Raw genomic sequence first — 18,068 nt, 5'->3', positions numbered from 1 at the left:
TGGGTGAGGGGTTAGACCGGCTGCCAGAAGCCATGTATTTTTCAGTTGATTGAACATCTTCTGTTCACATGTGAAGCAGATTATGCAATCATTACGCAAATGTACGTGGAAGCAAAGCAGACTGTCATATTAAATTGTTAGATCAGGCTGCCAATTTTTTTTTAACAAACAGTGACGCTTGAGGAAACCTTAGTTACTTAAAAACTGATTTTTTATTTTGAACAAAACAAGAAATCTTTAAAAATTGTTTCATTTTGAGTTTAAGAACTTTAGATGTTTAAATGTTTAGATATAATGCACACATTTTTGGTGTTTTAAAAAATAAATTGTATTTTAAGGGATTATGGACATAGTATAATCTGGATTACTGATTTGTGCGTCATTGCTCTTTACAGAGCAATGTTCACAGTCATTTAAAACACTAAAGTAATTTACTGTTTTGTAGCATATTATGAATATGCATTTTATTTTCTTAAGTTAGTCAAGTTTAAATAGTCACACACTGGATATTACTTTTGTCTTAATAGCATTTAAACTAGTATAACAAACATCAGCTTCATTTTTTCTCTCAGTGGAATGGTGTATTAATTCATACAAGAATTAATTAGGAACCTCACACTAGCAATTTTTAAATAAGAAATGTAAGCACATAGAAATTTAGGTACATTCAATTTTTAATAAGATAGAATATTAAATTTTTAGATTGAAAAAAAGTACTACTAATCTAATTTAAAGCTATACACACTGCCAAAAAATACAGTTATTTTATAAGCAAAGCTATTCAAAGTTTGTGCATTATGTAGAGACTCTCAATTTAGCAACAAGACTTTTAAATATGACCATCGTCTTTCTATTATTTGTATATTCATTTAAAAAAAATAGAAAGTTATATGCAAGGATTTCTTCAGTTTCGGTTAATTTTACAAGTGACTAGCTTGGCTGCAGTCTGAGCAGACGCCATTAATGAAATTGTATTTTCTCAACAAGGTTAGTTTAATCCTTGTTTACAATTCAGTCAGTCACTAGGATTAAACAATTTTAATCATTTTTCTGCATATTTCTATTTCAAATGTCCATATATCATATAATGTTATTGAAGGAGTTGGCTAACATGATAACTCATTGTATGAATATTACAGTATTCTGATGATCTAAACAATCAACAAACATAATCTGATTGTTAACACATATGAGACAAGAAACAAATCAGTACACTTTAGAATACAAAAAAATAAATGAAATATGTCAGTGCTTGTAAAATTTGTTGTGCTAGGTTCAATATGATAAACCCATGCCCAAAAAGAGAACCAAAGAGCTTTTAAAGCCCATTTCGTTTCTAACATGGGAGTTTGTCCATGATTGCTTAGTTAAGCATGGACATTTTGCACTAATACTTTATACTACATAGGATTACATGTTGATCTTGTTTCTTTGGAATAAAGTCAAAACTAGAACAGCAAACAATTTTGATCCTAAGGGAACCAATCCAGTGAGGAGGAGGGTTCACAGATATGACGTGCAGTATCTGTTTTCTGCACACCATTTATCCAGCATTTAAACCTTATTATTTCCAGTGAAGGAAAAGACTGCAAAGACAGCATGTTAAATAGGGGAGTATTTATGAGATACAAAAAAACTACAAAACAAACAACAGGTCTCACAAACACCCGACTTAAATTTTTAAGTTGAATCAACTTAAATTTACAATTCATTTTAACTTTCTTGACTACTGAGGAGTTGCTGTAAATGATGAAAAATAAAGGTGAATTAGCTTAAGTTATTCCTCACTAAACTTAAAAACAATAATTTTTACAGGGTAGATTTGAGTGAAGTATTATTTAGCACACTACATGTCAAGCATATCAACATAATTATTATTCTGTAAATATATTCATCATGGTTGTTATAGATATGCATGTTTAGTTGCATGTGGGGGGGGGGCAACATTTGTAATAATGTTTCACTGTTTCACTGGAAAATTGGTACTTTAATTCACCAAAGTGGCATTCAACCTACTGCAATGCATAGTGATGACATTACAGATGAAAAGACTATTTGAGAAAGTATCAAATATAGACCACCACTCCAACAATTGTGCTAAACTGCACAGTATGCAACAGACATGTCTTACGATATATATTAGATCAAATGGCAATAAAAGATTTCCTAGAAAGTTATTAGTCAGTGATTGTTTTAATGAATTAATGCTATCCAATGCATAAACTTGCTTGAGCAAAAAAAAAGAGATTTTAAACAAAGGTGTACACTATAGTCAAGAGACAACTAGCTCTTACAAAAACAGAAAGAGGTCTGCAGCTAGGGTGGATTCCTGGAGAGGGATTAGCATAAGACAAGACTAGGCCTTACTTAAATTTGGAAATATATAGTTTTAACAAACATGCCTTACTACATTGCTGGCGTGCATTTTGGGGCAAAACAAAGGGCACTGATGTATTTTAAGATATATCAGTGCAAGTTGTTTTCAGTTTGGACAGCTCTTAAATTTATTTAAGCACTATCCTTGTCCGGGAAACCGATCCTTAGTCTTCAGTTTGAGAAATCTAAAGACTGCAACACCTCAGGTGACAGCTATGAATTCTGCCTGCTCAACACAAGTTTCATGTACAACAGACCATGGGAAGAATTGTAATGAAAAAGCCACATTTGACACAGAAAACAAGATTAGAGTGGGCAAAGAAGCAGACACTGGGCTTTAGATAATTGGAAAACAGTATTATGAATCTTAAGCCCACTGAGCTTTTGTGGAATCAGCCACATCATAACAAGCCAGCCACTTCTGTGTTAAGTGCTAAAGGAGGTGTGGGGTGAAAAGACACCTCAGTTTATGACTGACAGCTAATGCCAAGGATCAGCAAAGAACATGGAAGATTTTTTTATGAGAATTTTTACCTAAGAGGTTCAGGACATTTTATAAAACTGCAATTGTAATTTTACATTGCCATCAGTTAAATGACATTTTGCAAAGATATTATACCAACGTCCCCGTAAACAGCACAATCTACATTATTCCAACTTTTCGACTCCAATGTTTATTTTTAAGAAGGTTTTTAGCACAACCTGAGTATTTCTTATAAAACCCTGAAAATAAAAACAGACACAACATTTTGGCAGAATTTGGAGACAGTTGCCAGATTCAGTTAAATAAATATAAATTAATTGCACATTCCACATGAACTTGTCCACAAAAAACACTCTCCTAGTTTTAAGTGCTGATTTTAAAAATGAAATGTATGCACTTCTAGGGACATCTTGTGGCAAAAGCTAAGTATCACATTCTTTTTTTGTTTTTTGTTTTTTAAGGGCTGCAAACATTTTGTAATTTTGAAACGAAAATTTTTTTTCACTTCATATTTATAACGTCCAATGAAGATGGGGTTCAGGGTTTAGCCATTTTTATGTGCATTCAAAAAATGGGTTGTTTTTAACCCTTGCTGGATTAAAATGACCCAACTGTTTTTACCTATATTAATATATATTATTATAGCCTAACCCATGGTTGGGTAACAATTTTTAACCCAGCTGTTCTGTCCAATATTTGCCTAGCATGGGTTAAAACTAACCTAGCCATTTTTTTAAGTGTGAATGTTTCTGACACAGGAGGTTAGGGTCCACTAGGGGGCATCAACAAACTTCCAGTGGGTCTAAAGATAACTTTAAAGGAATAGTTCACCCAAAAATGAAAATTTACTCACCCTCGTGTTGTTACAAACCTGTATATTTTTTGTTCTGATGAACTAAAAGGAGGATAAACCATTCATGGACCCCATTCACTTCTATAGTAGGAAGAAATACTATAGAAATGAATGTCCATGAATGGTTTGGTTACAAACATTTCTCAAAATATCTTCCTTTGTGTTTATCAGAACAAATAAATGTATACAGGTTTATAACAACATGAGTGTGAGTAAATGATGACAGAATTTTCATTTTTGGGTGAACTATCCCTTTAAATTATTTAAAATAATACAAAACTAGCATTAAAATAACTTAATACAACTAAAATTTATTCTAAATTGGGTATAAATTTGGCGGTGGGGGTTTCAAATATTGTTGTGGATGATGAAGGGGCGTTGAAGTCAAAAAGTTTGAGATTCAATACTCTAGATGGTATATCTTCATTGTTTAAAGATTTTTGTTCTGTAAACTGGAATCCGGAAAAACTAGATACGTGCTAAAAGCATCAGCGATAAATGTGGCCCTGCATGGCTAAAGTCTCATAATTTAATTATGGGATTAGGAGCATTAAAGTTTCATTTAAAATGTTAATTTCACTATGATTTTAATCTTTGACATAACCTAAAATATCAAATTACATCTTCACAGAATGAAATTTCACAGAATTTCATAGATTTTATAAAGAAAACAGAAAAATCATAAAAAAATGCCTTAAAGTGGATTTTTACAGGCAGGTTCACAAATGTTTTTTGTGCTGAACTGTGCAGACTGTCAAATAGTGCTGTACAGCACATTATTCCAGGGTTGTAGTAAAGCAATATAACCACTAGATGTCACTAATACCCAACTATTGTTCTTCAAGCAGAAAACATTGCGCCCAGGCTTAAACATGAGGAGCTGTCCAGTCAGATGTGGTTCTGAATTACGAGAACACTGACATTAACGGAATTCGTAGATAAAAGAAAATAACCAAACTCTACATCGTGTTAAATAAATATATTAAGCTAGTTTTTTTATTTATGAATAATATACCGTTTTGGTTTAATACATAATAATGTCCTAATCATGAAACGACATGTGACCTAGTAAAATTATTTCCATTTAACCTTGATTTAATTACATAGCAATTATTTCATTTTAGAGTAATTAATTACTTCACGGACTACCAACCCTTTACTATAGGGGGTAGATTACACAGCTACTATCTTTGCAAAATTGAAGTCAATTTTCTTTTCTCTCCTTTATTCCGCCCCTGTTCCTGAATAGTAATAGAAAATGTATTATAAGAAACGAGCAATCACAGTCGAAACCAAAAAATTTAATTTTCTCGAAATATTTTATAAAAAAAAAAACTGTTACTTTATAAAATAAATGTTAGATAAAATAAATCAATGACGTCTGTTGGTGAGAATTTAAAATAGCACTGCAAAGCATCTTCCCAAGAGTCAGCATGCCTGTCAAGACCTGTGACATAAGGTTTGTGGTCCTAAGCAGTAACAGAGCTCGCTCAATACTTTGAAGTTATAAAGCAAAGCCTATGGCGTTACTGGGTAGGGCCTTGACGTGTTAAATTAGCATAAAAGACCCAGCTGGTTGAGGAACCACTTGAGGGGGTAGCAAACAGTGCGTCACATCCTTGGGAAAAAAGAGGAGAGATTTCAATGGAATCAACATGTAAGCGCATCTACATTCGGTGCCATCAACAAGAAGACAGCTGAAGAGAGATAAAGACATTGCGCTACAGGTGAATAATTTATTCGGGTTCATTCGGGTTCCTTGAGTCATACAATGACAACGTGAAGAAGGAAAAACAAACACGTAAATTCTGACCCGAGCATGAGTTTTGACGGGTCATGATACGATGAAACAACACTGGCTGACAGTAGTCACTAAAGAGGAAATGCACGCGCAACGAGGGACCGCATCGGCACGCGAAGGTAAAGCAGGAAAAGTTCGCGCGCGCGTTGAAGCCTGACTATTCAAGTGCTGGACGACCGACTTTGTTTGCAAGAATCGCACTGTATAGACGACTGTTAAGAGTCTCAAATCGAGAAAAGTGTGAACCATGGCTTCGGAGGCATCTGGTGGCTTGGCTCAAACCGCCGCCGTGAAATTGTCAGAGATGGGGGAAAGAACTAAACAGTTAGGCACTGCGATCCAGGACCCCGAACGGCAAAGGAGGATTATTTTAGTCATTGTGTGCGTGGCACTTTTGCTAGACAATATGCTTTACATGGTCATCGTCCCAATTGTGCCCGATTACTTAGCGCGCTTAGAGAGCCAGTCGGAGAACGCTCATGCCACGCGCAATGCTTCGAGCAACAGGACGCACTATACAGCGCACAAAGAGAACTTCGATGTGCAGATCGGCGTGCTTTTCGCATCCAAAGCCATTTTGCAGCTCCTTGTAAATCCTTTGACGGGAACATTCATAGACCGCGTGGGCTATGACATTCCACTTATAATTGGACTTAGTATCATGTTTGTCTCGACCTGCATTTTTGCTTTTGCCGAAAACTACGCGACTCTCTTCGCAGCGCGCAGTCTCCAAGGTCTCGGTTCGGCGTTTGCGGACACATCTGGGCTTGCCATGATCGCGGACAAGTTCACTGAGGAGGCGGAGAGGAGTCGAGCGCTGGGTATCGCCCTCGCGTTCATATCATTTGGCAGTCTGGCGGCACCTCCGTTTGGAGGGGTCCTATACGAGTTCGCGGGCAAACGTGTCCCGTTCATTGTGCTCGCCTGTATCTGTTTAGCAGATGGTATATTGTGCATGGCTGTCCTCAAGCCCTTCTCCAGCAGGACTAGAGAGAATATGCCGGTTGGCAGCCCAATTTACAAACTAATGATTGATCCATATATAGCTGTTGTGGCAGGAGCGTTAACCACATGTAACATCCCACTTGCGTTCCTGGAGCCCACCATCGCTAACTGGATGGAGGAGACAATGCATTCATCCGAGTGGGAGATTGGGCTCACCTGGCTACCCGCCTTTTTCCCTCACATCTTAGGTGTCTATATCACTGTCAAACTGGCAGCACAATATCCACATTTGCAGTGGTTTTATGGGGCACTGGGCATGGTTATTATAGGTGCCAGCTCCTGTATGGTGCCGGCATGCAAAAACTTTGAGCAACTTATTATTCCCTTATGTGGCATTTGTTTTGGCATTGCACTGGTAGACACAGCTTTATTACCTACGCTTGCTTTCCTTGTGGACGTCCGTCACGTGTCTGTCTATGGTGGTGTATATGCTATTGCAGACATCTCCTACTGTGTTGCCTATGCGCTGGGGCCCGTCGTGGCCGGTAAAATAGTACACGACCTAGGTTTCGTGCAACTTAATCTAGGCATGGGTCTAGCGAACGTCCTTTACGCACCAGCCCTGCTCCTGCTCCGCAACGTGTCCTTAATGAAACCTTCTCACTCCGAGAGAAACATGTTACTGGAGGAGGGAGCGACAGGTCTGTACGACACCATCCGAATGGAGGAACGCTTAAAAAAGAGGCACGGCTATAGTTCATCTGGCAACTGTGTGCCTATCGACGAGAATGGGACATTTGCTGGAAAATCAAAGTCACTGTCCGAGGAAGAGACATCCGAACCAGAATGCATATAGTCTCTGAGTCCTCCGTCCTAGTTCTATTACAATCATCTTCAAAAAATCTACTAAATATAAATGTTTTTCATTACTTCGTTTACGTGTTATTTATTGTCCCGAGGAGATTGGTGAACAGCATACAGTTTGAAATGATTTACTTAATTTACTTAAATAATGAAATAAAAATTTCCCATTACAACAAATGTAAAAATGATCACTAATGAATTTCACTGTATAGTATTCCGCTGTATTAAGTTGTATTCAGGGATATAAATAAGGTGCATATTAAATATAAAGATGCGTGTCTACGTATTGAATGGGCCTTCGTTAAAGTTATTCCGCCAGTTTTTTTGCTGTAACAAATAATATGCAAAACGTCACCCGAAACCTTCATAGACAAAATGATGGAACTAATGAAATGAGTCCTGCCTTTCAGTGTGTTTCAAGTATTTAATGTTTAGGATGTATTTCTGGAATGCATAACTGTATATTACGGAACATAATGTGTACATATGTGCATATAAAATGTACATAATTAAAAAACATATATGTGAAACAAATAACGAAAACTGTCTGATGTCATTTCATACAGCATACATTTCTTAATTCAGCTTAAAAAAAACAAATATTTACATATCTATAATTTGCTTTATTTTAGTTTTAAATTACTTTTTTTCATTAAGCTACATTTTATCTTACAAAATTAATTTCTGCTAAGTTTAAATTTAAAACGTTGGACAACATGGTTCTTGTCATTTTAGAGAATTAAGAAAAACGAAATTACACATAATAAAGAAAAAACAAGCCTATATGACAGCATTAAAAATGTAAAAACGATCTATTAAATCGTTCCTGATGCTGTGTGCCGAAAAATAAATAAAGGCTGAAGAAATATGCTACTAAAACATTTTGTGCCTGTAACATTTCTTTCCACCACCAGAAAGTTTCGTACGATTTGTAAAGTATGAAAGATTCATAATCAAACCTATTTTACGAGGGCGGTTTGAGAACTGAACTAAACATAATCTATTTATTTAAAAAGGGATGGTTTGCCATATTTTGTTTTAATTAAATTACCAAGCGATATTGCGTATAGATTTTTATTTGACACCTGTAAGGGTGTTCATAAATTTTGTTCAAGGACTCAAAATAAGTATGATGTGGGCTGGCAAGGTGAACTACATGGAAGTCATTGAGCGAATGGAGTTTGATGGGAGGAGTCTAAACCAGGGTACCGCTCCTTCAGCATCATTCAGCATCTTTCCTGAGGAACATCTCAAGGAGCTCCTGGTTTGCAATGAATGGAACCAAGTACCTGTATGCTACCTGAAACAGGACAAAGTTAAGTTTACCATTAGCGGCATTTCCCTTAAAAAACCCTACGGATTATGAATCTGAATGAATTGTTGGAGACACTTTAGGACTCGACAAGAACTATATCATTTTGGTGAGTATTTTCTTTAAGTTGACATTTTGAGCAGAGATGAGATTAATATAATTTTTATAAATGCTTACTTTTTTAAATAACCCAATAAAGTCAATTACTTTACTATTCTAGACACAGTAGAGAAAATTGCGACTGTCTTTAATAGTAAAACTAATGAATAATTTAAGGTGGAGCATAAGTAACGTTTGCTGGAAAAGAAAAGCTATGTTGAAAACGGAATAATCGCAATGCTATTTTCCCTCACATCTGTCTTTTCTCAGAGAGAACAGTGTCAGTAACATTTCGTCTTTCGAACTCTGCCTTTCTGAGGATGCCGGTTTCGAAAAGGGAAGAACCAAAAAATGCTGGACAACCCAGTGTGAGCACTGTACTTTACATATTTGCATATAAAAACGTTTTATGTTAATAATGCTATATTTAAATGTATTTAAACGTGGTCTTATTAAATGTAATATTATTAAACTTTTTTTAAATGATCAATGTGCAATTTGTTTATTCGTATTTTAACATGCAAGTCTCTTTAGATAACAGCATTTGCCAAATGCATAAATTTGATTTCATAAAATTTGGCATAAGTGGGTTTTTGGCACTTTAAGCATGAATAACTCATCAGGATGTTATCAGTATATTTAGTAAGACTAATTTAACAACAGACTTATTAGTTATGCACAAATACCACAGGTTTACACTCAAGAAAACAGGTGCTATTAAAATAGATGTGTCTCCGACATGCAAAAATACAAATAAACTAATTGCACCCTTATTATATATGGCATAAGGGCCTGCCGAAGCTCCCTGTTCCCCCACTGAAGGAAACACTGGAAATGTATCTAAAGTGTATGAGTCACCTCATACCAGAGGACCAGTTCAAAAACACAAAGAGTATTGTGGAGAAATTTGGAGCACCTGGCGGAGTGGGAGAATTGCTTCAGAAGAAGCTACTAGAGAGACACAAAGAGAAAGACAATTGGGTATGGACTCTGCTTAGAAATTAACTAACAAAATTGCTTATACCCTTTCCTTTGGAGATTTACTAACGTGCCTGTCTTTCCTCTTTATCATTTGATGATTTTCTAAGGTGTATGACTACTGGCTTGAAGATATGTATTTGAATAACAGGCTAGCACTACCTGTCAACTCCAGTCCTGTTATGGTCTTTCCAGAGCAAAACTTCAGAGGACAAAATGATGTCCTCAGGTACTGATTTTAGTGATATTAACTTAAACACAATTACAGTACATCAAGACAACCATAGAGCTTACAAATGCCTAGGTACTGTACATAACATTGATGCATGTATAAGCTGTCAGATCTATACATTTCAAATCTCATCACAACAGTTTTGCGCCATGTGGCTGCATAATTGAAGGAATCATAAACTAAATTAGTACATACATTTTTGTTCAACAGCTATGCTGCCCATCTCATTTCTGGTGTATTAAAGTATAAATCTCTCATTGATAGGTAAGTTACTTCTCCTACTTTCAATAAATTAAACACGGGAACGTACCGCGATACAATAATTTTTGTAATTTAACCAAATAACCAAATGCTATTTATTGCAGTAATAACCTCCCTGTAGAAGAGGGTCGTGGGCAGCAGGCTGGAAAAACTATGTGTATGGATCAGTACAAAAAGGTCTTCACCTCCTACCGTCTGCCAGGGCCAAAAACTGACAATCTAGTTGTTCATAAGAGTACTGAAAGGCCTGATCCAGAACAGATCATAGTGGCTTGCAAGAATCAGGTATGCATTCATCTATTAGTGAATCTTATTAGGTGTCATCTTAAAGTATTACGCTTTTCATCAAGTCATTAAGTCCTCTGACAGATGCTCAATGGTTTGTTGACTTGTAGAAGACAGCTGGGAATTAATTACCTTTATGCCTCAGTTTAGTCTAATTATGTTAAAGTTTGTCTTTGAAAAGAAAGCCATCTTTAGCAGTCTATGCCTGTTATGTAAAAAAACACCAATCGTCTTAAAATACATTACTTCTATGTAATGGATCTTTAATATTAAATCCTAAACTCATGTAAACAGCAAAATAAAGTCAAATATTATATCATTTCAGCTTCATTCTGTGTTTGCAGTTTTTTGCTTTGGATGTGGGGATAAACTTCTGCCAACTGAGTGAAAAAGACCTCTACACTCAGCTGGAGCGTATCAAAAAGATGGCAGACAGTGAGGAGGAGCGCCAACCTGCTATTGGTCTGCTTACATCAGACGGCCGAACGCAATGGGCCAAGGCTCGCAGCGTACTGATGCAAGGTCAGACATTACTTAACCTCAATGATACAAGATATATCTGTCAACAATACTGCAATTTTACCTTTTCAGTTTGCCCATGAGAAACTGGATACTTTTATCCTTATAAATTCCCCTGATAAAAAAGGAAGTTCTATACAGGTTAATAGAATGCAATGACATATAATGTAATACTATAAAATCGGGCACAGATTCTACCAACAGGGACTCTCTAGACATGATTGAGCGCTGTCTGTGCCTGGTGTGTTTGGACGACCCGTCTGGCATTGAATTGACCGACAGCAACCGCGCCTCACTGATGCTTCACGGAGGGGGCAAGGATAAGAATGGGGGAAACCGCTGGTACGACAAGCCCATGCAGGTAGAGAACCTAAAAGGATGTTTACATAAATGAGAGCAAGCATGTGAACACAAAAATGAATTCATACATTTAAGTATCTCAGTTTGTAATAGGTGCAGATGGATGCTGTGGCGTTGTCTGTGAACATTCACCTTTTGAGGGAATCGTGCTTGTGAAATGTACAGAATATCTACTGAGCTACGTGTAAGCTGAAGACTTATCTGTCTATATGGTAGAAACATATTATTACAAATATTATTTCCAAGTATTTCTTGACTGCCCAAAATGCACTTTTCTTTGGCAAATTTACTGAATACATTCACTTCTTAAAGAATCTTATATTTTGCACATTTTCTCATTAGAACCGCAAATGTGAGGCTGAAATAAAAAAAGTAATTAGATGACTTTAGCATCAGTAAGTAAATACACAATGCGATGCTTATTATGTCTCTCAGAAGCAGCAGCTCATCTAGGCTGGTGAGGGCAGCCAGCGTGAGTGAGCTTCCTGCCCCTAAACGTCTGCGCTGGAAATGTTCCCCAGAAATTCATGCCTTACTCACTGACGCAGCAGATAAATTACAAAGGTAAGCTAACAACAGGTTTGCAATTTCTGTATAGACTAATATATGTAATTCTGAGTGCACATTAAAGGGTAGTTCACCAAAAAATTTAAATTCTGTCATCATTTTCTTTACTCTCAAGTTGTTCCAAACCTGTATAAATTTCTTTGTTCTGCTAAACAAAAAAGAAGATATTTTGAAAGAATAGTTATTACCAAACAGATCTGGGGCACCATTCACTTATGAAGTTTTTTTTTCCTACACTGTAAAAAATTTTCTGCCTTAAATATTTTAGTTTAATCAACTCAGATTTACTTGTCATGTCAACTTACTATTATTTATCTTGACAAGAGATGAGATGCTACAACTTAGAAAATTAAGTTGAGTTTTTTCAACCATATTTTATAAGTTATAATAACTAATCTCTAGTCAGGATAAATAATAATATGTTAAAATGACTCGCTTTTGATTTTTAAAAAAAAATAGTGTACTATGGAAGTCAATGGTGCCCCAGATATGCTTGTTATATATGCACACACACCTTTGTCTTCAGCAGAACAAATACATGTATGCAGATTTGGAACAACTTAAGGTTGAGTACATATAATGACAGAACAGAGAATAAACAAAATAATTAAACAAAGTTTATTTAAAGGATTAGTCAATTTTCTTAAAAAAAATCCAGATAATTTACTCACCACCATGTCATCCAAAATGTTGACGTCTTTCTTTGTTCAGTCGAGAAGAAATTATGTTTCTTTTAGAAAAAACATTCCAGGATTTTTTTCATTTTAATGGACTTTACATCAACACGTAACAGTTTTAATGCAGTTTAAAATTGCAGTTTCAATGGAGTTTCAAAGGACTCTAAATGATCCCAAACAAGGCATAAGGGTCTTATCTAGCAAAACGATTGTCATTTTTGACAAGAAAAATAAAAAATATGCACTTTTAAACCACAACTTCTCGTCTATCTCCGGTCCTGTGACGCGCCAGTGCGACTTCACGTTATTGCGTAATGCCGTGGAAAGGTCACGTGTTACATATATGAAACGCACATTTGCGGAGCATTTTAAACAATAAACTGACACAAAGACATGAATTAGTATCATTCCACATACAACAACGTTGGAACGGTCCTCTTTCTCCACACTTGTAAACACTGGAGCGTAGTTTCGATACGTCATCCTTGACCTCTTGACGTGATGACGTATTGTGTGAGATCGCGCTGGCGCATCACATGACCGGAGATAGACGAGAAGTTGTGGTTTAAGAGTGCATGTTTTTAAAAATCACAATAGTTTCGCTAGATAAGACCCTTGTGCCTCGTTTGGGATAGTTTAGAGTTTAATAATTTAGAGACCTTTGAAACTGCAATTGTCCATTAAAGTCCATTAAAATGAGAAAAATCCTGGAATGTTTTCCTCGGGGAACGTGGTTTCTTCTCGACTGAACAAGGAAAGACGTCAACATTTTGGGTGACATGGTGGTGAGTAAATTATCTGGATTTTTTTTTTAAATGGACAAATCTTTTAACTAAGTTCGGGAGGAGAATGGTCATGTGATCCAACCTATCAGCACAAAGGGGTGCCTATAAATAGCAGTCCCTCACCTCAGACAGCACGCCAAATATGTTTTATCTCATTCCCTATCGATTACATGTTAATGCGAACTCGTGGAATTGCTTGTTTTTAATTTCTTTCTTTTTTTAAGATAAATAAATGCATGTTAGTTAAAAAGTTGTTACAAGTAGGCCTATGTTTTGGTTTCATGCTGTACATAACCACTGCCCACAGACTCGTCCAGAATTTGGAAATGAATGTCTACCAATTCAACAGTTATGGCAAAGACTTCATCAAGAAACAGAAAATGAGCCCTGACGCTTTTGTTCAAGTTGCCCTGCAGTTAACATATTACAGGTCAGTTATCTCTATAATGTACACAGACAGTCTTATGACTAAATTTGACTAAACACATTTGCCTTTTAGACGTCATGGACGTCTAGTGCCCACCTATGAGAGTGCATCAATACGTCGCTTTCAAGAGGGACGAGTTGACAACATCCGCTCTTCCACACCTGAGGCTCTAGCCTTTGTTAAAGCTATGAGCAATAGCTCCAACTTCACTGTATGTACTGTAATTCAATTAAATTTCTATAATTCAATCAAACTACCAAGCACGTATGTCAGCCCATTTGTACTCAATGAGTGTGTACTGTCCAAGAAGAGACATGGGATGTCACTTGATTTTTTTTAAATAGATATCACTTCTGTCTGCCTTTATTAATGTAGGATGCTGAGAAAATGGAAAAGTTTAAAACTGCAATTGAAGCCCAGATCAGTTATACACGTCTGGTAAGTAAAAGCTACATCTAAGACACATTGGCCACATGTGATTGTGATTTTTCAAACTGTAAATGGCATAAATTAGCTCTACAATAAAATATGTCTTTTCAACTCTGTGAAAAAAGGCAGTGGCAGGCAATGCAATAGACAATCACTTACTGGGGCTACGAGAAGTTGCCAAGGAGCTGAAAATTGAGACGCCAGAGTTGTTTACTGATCCGACCTATCTCACCAGCATCCAGTTCATGCTCTCCACAAGCCAGGTTTGCTTAAAGGCAGGATAGGCAGGAATTATCTGAAAGACTTTTTTGCAGATTTGTTTGGGCTGTCTTTATATACAAATACATAAAAAGAGAGTATAGAACTCGAGTGTCTGTAGACCTTTCACGACTGTTTTAAACACAGTTAATTTTTCCATTCGGGACGAAACAAATGATTGGCTTGCGCGACTATCACTCTCTCGCGCGACTATCACTCTCTCGCGCGACTATCACTCTCTCGCGCGACTATCACTCTCTCGCGCGACTATCACTCTCTCGCGCGACTATCACTCTCTCGCGCGACCATGGCACCACCCCTGTTGCTATGGGATCTGCCCACACATCCGCACACCTGATTGATTTGAACGTGCACGAGGCACTCTAGGAAGAGCAAAAGTATGGCAGAGAAAGTGCATTCAGAACTCACAGTACCTGCATATCCAGTCAGCGAAGGCAAACAAGGCAAACAAAGGAATAAACGAAGCAATCAAACGAGAGTAAATATCGCGTGGCTTTTCCTCGAGTCAACGATGCGGTAGCGGTAATGTCTCCGGAGTGTAGTCCTCATCAGAGTCAACAATGCTTTCATCACAGAAACTCTTCCATACAAAACACTGGCTTAATAGTGAGTACTAAAAGCCATCCTATTTGTTTATATTCATAGTGATAAAGTTAGGTGTATTATTACATGTGATTGTGATTGTGACTCCTTCCTCTCCGCTCGTCTGAGGTAAATGCCACTCCCAGCATGTTCATGTGTTTTAGTGGCGTGGCTTTAGAAGAAACCCAGACGGGAGGGGGTGGAGTGAATGGAAAAATGAGCTGTGTTTAAAACAGTCGTGAGAAGTCTACAGACACTTGATTTTTATACTCTCTTTTTCAGAGTACTTACATTTTACTTATGTATTGGTATATAAAGACAGTTTAAGCAAGTTTGTGAAAAAGTTTTTTTTGGATAATTCCTGCATATCCTGCCTTTAATACTTAAAAAAACGATCAAATTTGTGTTCATATTAACTGTAAACCTATGTACCTTTGGATTAACAAAATGTCTCATTAAATTCTTATCTTTGTGTAGGTCCCAACCACTGAGAAGATGTTCTGCTGCTATGGTCCAGTTGTCCCTAATGGCTATGGCGCCTGCTACAATCCTCAGGCAGACCACATCATCTTCTGCGTGTCAAGCTTTAATGACTGTGCAGAGACCAACTCAGATTTGTTTGTGAAGACTCTTGATGGGTGCCTGATGGAAATGCAAGATCTATGCAGAAAATGGAACACTCAAGCTACACCAGAAAAGAAGGAGGGAACTCCCAAGCTAATGAAGAATGGTAGAAAGTCATAGTAAGAAGTAAGAATGACACTGGATCATCCAACATCGTTTATAAAATTGTAACGATGTGACTGTGCAGTATACAGTTGGGATTTTAGGAATCTGTGGGCTTGATAAAGGATTGTAAGGCTTACTACTCATATAAACATATGCATATTTGGGTTTTAAAGAATACAGGACATGTTGAGAAGATGATTGTAAATGATGGCTAGTTGTATGTGTACAGAACAACCCAGATAACAGAAAACAATTACAGACGCTACAGAAACAATAAGATCGTACAAAACAAGTAAAATTATAGGACAGTATATTATAGCTAATATGTCCAAAGACTGCAACTGTGCAATATAGCAGAACAATATATAGGATAGTTGTAAAAACTATATATAAGTTGTATATGAAATTATAAAGGAAAAGTTTATTTAAACCTTTGGGTTTAGATGAATTGATCTAAATCTGGGGTGGGGTGATGTGCTCAGGGTTTCTCAGTTCTGATTATAAGAGTATATTATACTGTAGTTGACAGTGTCACAATATAAGCTGCTACAGAACTGAAGCAAAAGCTGCTGTTTAACTTTGTTTCTGTGAGTATAAACACGTGTTTCATAGTTTATTTAATGTACTTCGTTTTAATAATGTATCTATTCAGAAAAATATGGCAAAGTATTAGTCTCCAGTATACAAACAATAAGTCGGTATCAGTCTAGAATAATTTGCTTTGTATGGTATATATAGTTATGGTATAAATAGTCTATGTTGTGATGAGTGTTATTAATTTAATTCTCAGTGGGTCATATTCTGACAAGCTAAGGCTGAGCTCTTAAAAATACTGTAAGCTAGTGAAAGCATCAGGAAGTGTGCATAAATATTTAAGGAATATGGCCCGCTGTGAATCAGTAATGCATGTCATGTATGTATGTATGTATGTATGTATGTAATTTTGTGCAATTGTGTACTTCCAGTGCAATAATATTAGCAGGGATTTAAATTTCCAGTGCAATAGTAACTTTAAGATAAGATAAATAGTTTCATTTAAGCAGAAGTTACAAAGGGATTAGCCTTTTTTTTAAGGTCCAGTCAACATTGTGACAATATGCTTGAATTTTTCTGAAAGGTGTAACAAAAGTATAGCTATAGATGTGTTCAAATAAAAAAAGGCCTATTGTGTATATATAGGTAAAGAATATGTTTCTATATTGTAAATTTCAATATTCTATATGGGACAGTTGAGGAAGAAATTAAAAATTCAAAAATATAAAAAAGTTATCATGGTTTAACCCATTGAAAATCTATTTTAGCACTTAGCACAACTAATTCAGATTATATAACAGTACACGCTTAAGCCAGCCAATCATGTTACACTAGATTGTAAAGAGAATATTACTTCTACATATGCAGTGAAATAATAGCCTTATCTCAAAAGTATATTAACATGGTGAGTCCTTCATGTACTGTGGCCTCGAAATGGAATAAAAATGTGTATGGGCAATATTTAAAAGAAACTATGTGAAATCTAAAACAGAATGTATTGTCAAACTGATGGTGAAGTGGTTGAAACTGTGATGTTATTTCAAATATTTATTTTTCTAGGTTTTGTTTTCAAAAGATAGATGGTCTATTTATTAAAATCGCTGTATTGTAATTATGCCATAAAATTACTAACAAAATTATTATTCGCATTGACTGTTTCATTACCTCATTGCTGTAAGTGTACTGTGCTTTAGGTGTACTTTCCATCACATACATACAGTGCAACACAGCATAAAGTAAAATTTTTTATCTATTTTTTGTATTTAACACAACCAATACATTTACATATTTAAAGGGATTTTGACAAACATATTTACATATACATTAGTATATTTTAAATACAAAACACTAAATGATAGGGCTTAAAAGATGTGAGTTGAGTTCAGACAAGAAATAGTCCAAACTACTAAGATATTAAGATATTAAAAAGAAGCATTAAACCTTGTATCGTTCGTTCACATGTGCACACTTTGATAGATAGCCGGCAACAACTTTGTGTTGATAAAAACTTTTTTAAACACAAGCTTTTGATAAATCTTAAAATAGCCTAATTTCTAATAAGACACTATTGATTTTTTGTTTTGGAGGTATCTGTTGCAATAACAGCTAATGATAAGATAATAATTAATATAAATAGTTAAATAGACATTATAATAAACATGTAAACATTATTAAATACATTTTATGCCGA

General features: G+C 35.9%; 2 protein-coding genes across 3 annotated transcripts; both read left to right on the top strand.

The window, feature by feature from the left end:
• The first annotated feature begins 5,237 nt into the window (after positions 1-5,237).
• Positions 5,238-7,486, top strand: slc18a3a (solute carrier family 18 member 3a). Its single transcript, XM_055171265.2, has one exon. The coding sequence runs from the start codon at positions 5,762-5,764 to the stop codon at positions 7,313-7,315; it is 1,554 nt and encodes a 517-aa protein (XP_055027240.1). The 5' UTR covers positions 5,238-5,761; the 3' UTR covers positions 7,316-7,486.
• A 967-nt stretch (positions 7,487-8,453) lies between these two features.
• chata (choline O-acetyltransferase a) lies at positions 8,454-17,517 on the top strand. 2 transcript variants are annotated; one of them, XM_055171227.2, is made up of 15 exons: positions 8,454-8,744; positions 9,005-9,102; positions 9,524-9,715; positions 9,823-9,941; positions 10,155-10,208; positions 10,310-10,490; positions 10,835-11,012; positions 11,201-11,370; positions 11,453-11,553; positions 11,808-11,933; positions 13,706-13,828; positions 13,898-14,036; positions 14,201-14,263; positions 14,380-14,517; positions 15,593-17,517. In XM_055171227.2, exons 1-15 carry the CDS (start codon positions 8,696-8,698, stop codon positions 15,857-15,859), a joined length of 1,998 nt encoding a protein of 665 aa, XP_055027202.2. In that variant the 5' UTR covers positions 8,454-8,695; the 3' UTR covers positions 15,860-17,517. The 2 variants fall into 2 exon arrangements, with proteins under 2 accessions (XP_055027202.2, XP_055027201.2); XM_055171226.2 differs by having other exon boundaries at positions 8,458-8,744; positions 11,805-11,933.
• Positions 17,518-18,068: the final 551 nt, after the last annotated feature.

This window comes from Misgurnus anguillicaudatus, chromosome 11, assembly GCF_027580225.2.
Source record: "Misgurnus anguillicaudatus chromosome 11, ASM2758022v2, whole genome shotgun sequence".
Classification (NCBI taxonomy): Eukaryota; Metazoa; Chordata; class Actinopteri; order Cypriniformes; family Cobitidae; genus Misgurnus; species Misgurnus anguillicaudatus.
Note: the sequence above shows the minus strand (reverse complement) of the source record. Positions and strands in the feature narration are given on the sequence as shown.